General features: G+C 35.0%; 1 protein-coding gene across 1 annotated transcript in view; it reads left to right on the plus strand.

Annotated features, from left to right (window-relative positions):
* LOC119578765 (myosin-11-like) overlaps positions 1-7,500 on the plus strand; it is a 12,058-nt gene that overhangs the window by 1,338 nt on the left and 3,220 nt on the right. The window contains exons 2-9 of the mRNA XM_037926383.1: positions 597-653; positions 806-988; positions 3,001-3,183; positions 4,752-4,859; positions 5,207-5,344; positions 5,958-6,018; positions 6,504-6,681; positions 7,291-7,458. Of these exons, the coding sequence (XP_037782311.1) occupies positions 633-653; positions 806-988; positions 3,001-3,183; positions 4,752-4,859; positions 5,207-5,344; positions 5,958-6,018; positions 6,504-6,681; positions 7,291-7,458 (1,040 nt within the window). The 5' untranslated portion in view covers positions 597-632. The remainder of the gene's footprint in view (positions 1-596; positions 654-805; positions 989-3,000; positions 3,184-4,751; positions 4,860-5,206; positions 5,345-5,957; positions 6,019-6,503; positions 6,682-7,290; positions 7,459-7,500) is intronic.

The following is a 7,500-nucleotide window of genomic DNA, read 5'->3' on the forward strand; positions in this document are numbered from 1 at the left end:
TTTGACAAGATTTACTTTTAACCGTGGATCCCAAAAGCACAACTCATATTTCAGTCAAATTGAGTTAGAGTAGATAGAAATCATTATTTAGTACTTGAAAGAAACCCCTTCTACGATGCTTACCTGCATCACATTATAAAATGTATGGAATTTAAGGCTTAAACACATATGTATGAAGATGACAGAATATAAAGAACCCCTTCCATGTATTCTACCTGCACAAATTATTTATTTGATATTCCTATATACTTTTTATATAGGCTGTTTGATCATAAGATTCAGTTGCTCTAAGAATGCCATCATAATATTGATATGATATTAACCCACAGACATCTTATTTGATTTAAATGTTTTTTTTTTTTTTTCATACTCGCCACTAAAAATACCTTACTGGCTAATTGTATGCAAGAGATTAGCATTGTAATATACATCACTCAGCAGATTTCAGAGGGGGATACCAAAGTCAGGGCAACTGTTCTGCTTGATGTTCCCCCTCAGTTAATTTTTTACTGTTATATGTAGAGCTTCATAACTTACATGGAGATATTTTCATTGTACTTATGAATGTGTATAATATTAAGGATTATTTGTTTCAGGAATTGTAAAGTACTGTATAATTTACAACAGATAATATGGATGGGGATGACAGTATTGTGAGTATTGTTTAATTGAATAAATTACATCTGAAATATATAATGCTTTTCTCTTTTTTGTGACAGTATGATTACACTTATATATTTTTTGTACCATTTATTTATATTATATTCTTTTTCTGGTGGATCTTGCTAAAATGAATTTTTAACAGACAGAGGATGAATGGACATCTATGAAGAGGAGATTCAGCCTCGAAGGATTAGAATGGGAAACACAAGATCAAAACATAAAAACTCTTCAAGTGTGGCGCTTGCTAGTTGATGCAGAGGCCAATCTAAAAGCAGTACGACACATAAATGATAAGCTGAGGAGACAGCATGATCAAGAAAAGGAGGTATGACTATATATGAGGTATTGTTGCTTCTTTAAAGGGATTTTCTTAAATCATGTAGTGACTGAATTTTCTTCTGCCTATGAGAGATTGAGAAAAAGAACCAGCTTTAATTTTTATATAGGTATAACTAAAGCAAAGAAAATTATTTTATTATAGGATTGTATGTCTTCTTCTTCTTCTTCTTCTTCTTCTTCTTCTTTTTACATACAAAAGCAATGTTTTCTCTTCCTAACATGGTAAGTGCAGATAGCAACATGTGTAAGTACTGTTCCCATCTTTCACATGAGATCCAACTGTATACCATGTTTACCCATTGCCCACAAATAAATTGAACCTTTTACTCAAAATAAAATGGCTTTGATCCCACTTGCCACTGCCTTTGAGGTGACCTGTTTGCTGTTTTTTTCTGTTTGTTTGTTTTTTGTTTTGATGAACAGAACACACTCAAAACTATGTGTTTATTTTTTTTTATAGCATTATGATTTTACATAAACTTGTACAAAAATTTTATACTAAATTCATTATTGTATACATAAATGTATGAATTTAATTATAGTGATGTATTGCAAAGCATCCTGTTACAAAGTTGCATTTTGTTTGATTAGTTTATCCAATTGATTGCTTTTTTCCTGACACTCTCAGCAGGTGTTTTTTTTACTATAATCCTCTTACTCTTAAGGAAAAACTGATACAAAACACAGTACTAAGTCAGCAGTTGTCAAGCTTCATCATTTGTTGTATGATTCCAAAAAAAAACTGTGTAAAAGGCTTGCTCTTTTGTTTCACAAAGGCAAATTTAGGTTGCAAGCATTTGAGGTGCTCAATTTTATACACAATAGTATATATGTTTCACTGTCGTACGGTAAATACAGTGAGTGCCAGTATAGCTCATAATTGTTATTCCTCATATAAGAATGAAAATGGAAGAGAGATACAACAAATATGTCAATAAAGCGTATAAAATCTGATATGTGTTTAGATGTATTTTTAGGTTTTGATATGTAATAGTATTCTGTGCAGGGGAGAGGGGGGAAAGTGAGCGAGAGAGAGAGAAAAAAAAATTGTTTGGCTGGATGAAATATGTTATACAGCACCAGAATTACTTTCTCAAATTCGCTACTTTTCATTTACAAGAAAATAGAGATAGAAAAATATGACTGTCATTAATGTATGTCATACAGGACTAGAATTACTTTCTGAAACTCAATATATTTCATTCAGAAGAAAAGAGAAGTGGAAAAATATAATTATATCATTGGCTCAGGCAGAGGAGGGCCTACAAGGGGAGTGAGTGTATGGGGGGGGGGGGGTGATATCATGGGTGTGGATGAAGGAGACTAGCCAAACTGTACCAAATATATTAGAGGAGACCACATGTGTCTTATTCATAAAGAAAAAGTTATGAGAAGAAACAGTTTTTAGCAAGCTTACCATTTAATTAGCTTGTGATTGCTCATTTCGACTATGTTATAAAAGAAACAGAAGAAGTGATTACCCCCTCCCCCCCAAAAAAAAGAAGAAAAAAAAAAATCAGACAAAACCCACTCCACCCAATTTTGGATTGAAGGAGTCCAAAAAAAGGATTGTTTTACTCTGGTGAAACAAGATAGACCAGATAAATTATCACTTATCCTGTGGCTTTGACCCCTTTTGTAATCTATAATTAAGGCATATTTTTTAAAGTGTTAGCTGTATATAGTTAAAGAAGATCAAAATTAGGTCATGAGACAGAAGACAAAATTAATTATAATTTTAAACTGCATTTTCTTTATATATAAAGTGGTCAGAATAATGTGATATTTGAAAATACTACACTAAATCTTCATTTCTTTGGTAAGAGTGAGAGCAATAAAGTATTTCAGAATAACATGAAAAGTGAAATTCCAATTTGAATACTGTTTAGAATTTAACACCAGATGAATATTTACACTTAACTATTTTCTTGTTGATGTATTAGGTCAATTTTGCCAGATTATAGTTACCATGACCCATATGCGTACTCTCTCTTTCAGGAACTTGAGGAGTACACTGAACACCTCCGACAAAAATGCGAAGAAAGAGTCAGGGAATTGGATGATGAAGTGAAGACTCTCAAGGAGGACCTGGAGGCCCTCCTTGCTGGAACGCAGGCAGTGGGAACAATGCTGTTGAATGAGGGGCTGGAGGACGTAGCTCAGAGCACCCTGGGAGAGCAGGTATGTGACATGACCTTGCTCTAAAATCTTGACGTGATTAACAGATAGGAAGAAGTATCATATGTTTGTATTTTGGGGGGAAGGGGGACTTGGGAGAATTCTAGGTGAAATGGTTTGTGACATTGAATGTTCTTGTAATATTTCCTTGTAAAATAAATTTATCAAAGATTCAGAGGTTCTTAAATCTAAGGACCATGTCCGTATTTGTTACTTCTGCATCTCAGTAGAACTGTGCTAGGTGCAGTTTGTGTAGTGCACATTCGGAATTCTCCACATGAAGAATGATGATGAGCATATTGATGGCCAGTAAGTAGTAAGGGAATGTTATGATTACTTAACTGTAATGCAAGACAAAATGTTGCACACATTGTTGCATAGCATGATCAGAATTCTCACATGGTATAACTTCATTGATTTTTTCACAAAGCTTATGGAAACTTACTATTGTTGTGTAGTTACTCTTCAGAATTCTATTAAATGAGTATGAGGATAGTTTCAGTGACATATATTGTATTAATAATTAAGCTAATAAAAAAAAAAAGTCAGCTAATATAATTTCAACTGAAGGTAATAGATGTATTAATGCTATTTATTTTACAATAGATGTACACATACAATAAGTGCTTTTTATTGCACATGCACAATTAAGGGAAGTTCTTTATTGATGTTAACCCAGTGCTGCTGGGTGGTTTCCCGATACGAAAGCCCTCTCTCCCAGGTTGTATTCATAGTGGCCCGGGCCCTGCTGCTGGGGGATCATGTCGTCACCATAGCGAGCGTGGCATTGACCATACATGCCCCCGGAGAAACAGGACCAGCGCACCATGTCAATTATGCACATGCCACCTGGAATATAGTCTAGGCATGCCATGGCATGTATGTACGGATGTACATACATGTCATGGCAGTGGGTTAATCACATTCAAAAATTATGAAGAAATTTAGCCTAAAAACAGACACCAAAATGACCAAGCAAAATAACCTGATATTGTAGCAAATATGTATGATTTTTTTTTCCATTTAAGTTGTTGGGGTTCACAGCAAATATTGAAATTTAACTAGGTGACCATGAAAACGTGGGTGAATCTGGCTTCTTTTTCATTGGCTGTTGGAATGATCTCTCCTAGTGTGGCACATATGTAGAATTTGAGTGAATTGTGTTTCACAGAAAAAGAGCATTTTATGTATTGTGATTTTATTTTGACCAAGTTTTTTTTTTCTTTTAGGCCTACAGCATCCTCATTTTTATCAAACTGATGATTATCATCACAATCTTGATCATTCTTTTTATTAGAATCATGGTCATCCTTACAGATATTGCTATAATTACTTTGTCTTCTTTGGATTATATTTATTAATTTTATGATTATTTGTCATATGGTTTTAGCTTCTTTTGTCTACTTACTGTATTTTCTTTTGGTGTGTATTATTATAGTGAACTAGAATATAGTTCACTATTAGTATTAGGTAGAATTAGTATTATACTCCATAACTGTCTATCCTTCTACTTTATTCAATTAGGTCCAACAACAAATATAAAGCTACTTGTATTCTACTTGTTCAAACAGATAGCTTACCTACTTGTAGAAAGGGCAAAACTGAATGAAGAACTCACAGCTGCTAGAACTAAGCCTGCATCAGACAGGGAGAAGGAACTGACAGCACAGCTTATTAAGGTAAGGAAGTTAGGTCTACAAAGAATTGGCTGAAATGTTAAATGTGCAGATTGTTTTTGTATAGAGATAATAAAGTGAATCAGTGGACTTTGATATTATTGTTGATGTTGAGTATTGTAAACTTATGCTATGTTTCTGTGTAAAATTCTATGAAACTTCTAGAGGTATAAAGCAATTTTTTTCTTTCTGTATTTCAATGGAATCTGAACATGTTTTTAAAGCTATATTGAAAATTGTAAAAGAACTGACATACAGACAAAGAATAGACACTAACATGACACAAATACATAATACTCTGAGTAGTTTATTTATTTGTTTATTTATTTTTTCTTTTGTATTTTCTTCAGGTTAGCACAGACTATGAACTGCTTAAACGAACACAGCAGGAGTCCGAGGAAAAGCTGGCAGAGATGACTGACAGGGTGTCATTGCTGGAGAAAGCCTCTCGGCAATTAGAACTAAACAATGAAACTTTAGCCTACAAGGTGTGTATATAAGTTGTTTGGTATTATGTTTCAGTGCATAAAGATCCCCTTCTCCTTCCCTGAACTTACATAGTCTGTAAGAAATATCATGGTTTGTTACTAATGTACTAATAGAAGGCACTTTAGAACTAGTGCTTTAGTTTCAGATTCTTTAATAAGAGCAAAGGAAATGATGTAGAGCTGCTTATTTGATAAATATCCTATATGTACTTACCTAAATGTGAATGATTTTCTGGCATTGTAAGAAAAAAGTTTCTAAAACTGAAATATATTGATATCTAGATGTTACACCTTTTAGATGGAATTTTAAATGAACAAGCTGTGAAGATCATTCACTCTAACTTTTTTTTCAGAGAATACCTCTGTATATATTACAAAAAAAAAAATGTGTAGAAATTCATTGAAACACTGCCACAATAAGAAAGGAGTTATTAGTAATTTTATTGGTTCTTTTCTTATTACAGCAGTGTTTCTGAATCCTTATGCCTGTATGTATAGCAATTAATCAGATGGAAGTAGGGACTAATACCATCTTCTGTAAGGAGACAGAAACTTACTCTAACAGGAATTAAGGCTTGCTTGAATTGGCCATGCTAACTTCCCTTATTTTTAGCTATCCGAGGCCTTAGCCGAAATAGAGGAAAATGAGAACCAGCTGCGCCTGTATAGTAAGAGTGAGTGTGGTATGGAACCTCCTTTGTAAGCAAAAAAAAGAAAGAGAAGAAAAAAAGCACTTATTATTTCCTTTTTTGGATGCTGTTTATGCTTTTTTGTTGTCTGTCTGGGTATTTTTTTTAGTCTTTTGTTTGTGTTTTTTTTTATTTACAGATTTCATGTTTGGTGGCTTTTGCTTGTTATATTCCAGCATGTTTATTGCTTCTTTATTTTCCAGTTTTTGGTTCTAAAACACTGAATTACGCTTGCATTTTGGTGATTTTACATCATTTATCTATTTTTATAGTCAATTTTATTTACTGTATATAGACATTGGGCACATAAATTTCCTTCATTGCTGATTTGATACCTTCCTTATCTTACCTGCAATTTCTTTATTTGAAGATGTATTCATATCAATATAAATCAGGGTTCATATATTTCACATAAAACTGTCATTACGTCTGTAATGATTAACTCAACATTTTTTTTTCAAACTTCTCAGACTCCAATTTCAAACGTGGTGAGTCTCCGAGAGTGAGCTTGCGCAGCCAAGAGGATTATGGACCATCAAGCCTAAGGAGTCTGCCTATCTCTGAGAGCTCTTTTATCCGCCGAGACTCGCAGAGAAGGAGTGGCCGCAAGGGAGAATCACCTAGGAGTAGTAACAGGCAGAAAAAACAGTAAGACTGTATGCTGCTAAATGTATGGAGGATGTTTGTCCCAGCCTCCATCTGTCTGTTTTCTCATTCTTTTCCTTATTTATCTGTTTATTTCTTTTTTTCTTTTTCTCATTATCTTTCACTTTCTCTAAGATTATAGGAAGTCATTCATTCCTGTGATACTAACCATGTAACCAGGAGACATGGCACTTTCTGGTCAATCCAAACCACACAATCCTCTCTCTCTCTCTTTCTCTCTCGCTTCTCTCCTCTCTCTCTCTCTCTCTCTCTCTCTCTCTCTCTTTCTCCCTCTCCCTCTCCCTCTTCCTCTTCCTCTTCCTCTTCCTCTCCCCCTCCCTGTCCCTGTCCCTGTCCCTGTCCCTGTCCCTGTCCCTGTCCCTGTCCCTGTCCCTGTCCTGTCCCTTCCCTTCCCTCCTCCCTTCCCTTCCCTTTTCCCTCTCCCTCTCCCTCTCCCTCTCTCTCTCTCTCCTCTCTCTCTCTCTCTCTCTCTCTCTCTCTCTCTCTCTCTCTCTCTCTCTCTCTCTCTCTCTTCCTGAAATATAAGATAAGATGAAATGAAAATATTATATTTATTTTGCATAAGGAAGCTAACATTCTTCCTTGTCACAGTGAATCGGTGAGAGGTGAGAGAAGCAAGTCAGCAGGTCGTAGCCTCTCTAGACAGCGGCGAGTCAGCAGAACAGGAAGTCTAAGGCTTGACGAAGGGGACGCTGGTGAACGCAGGCTTTCTGATGCTGTGGAGGCAGGCTTGCTTTCTGGAGATAGGAGCTTTGATATGTAAGAGTCTTATGATTTGTTAATTTGCTGTTTTCTAGTTTT

Source organism: Penaeus monodon, chromosome 11, assembly GCF_015228065.2.
Source record: "Penaeus monodon isolate SGIC_2016 chromosome 11, NSTDA_Pmon_1, whole genome shotgun sequence".
In the NCBI taxonomy this organism is placed as follows: Eukaryota; Metazoa; Arthropoda; class Malacostraca; order Decapoda; family Penaeidae; genus Penaeus; species Penaeus monodon.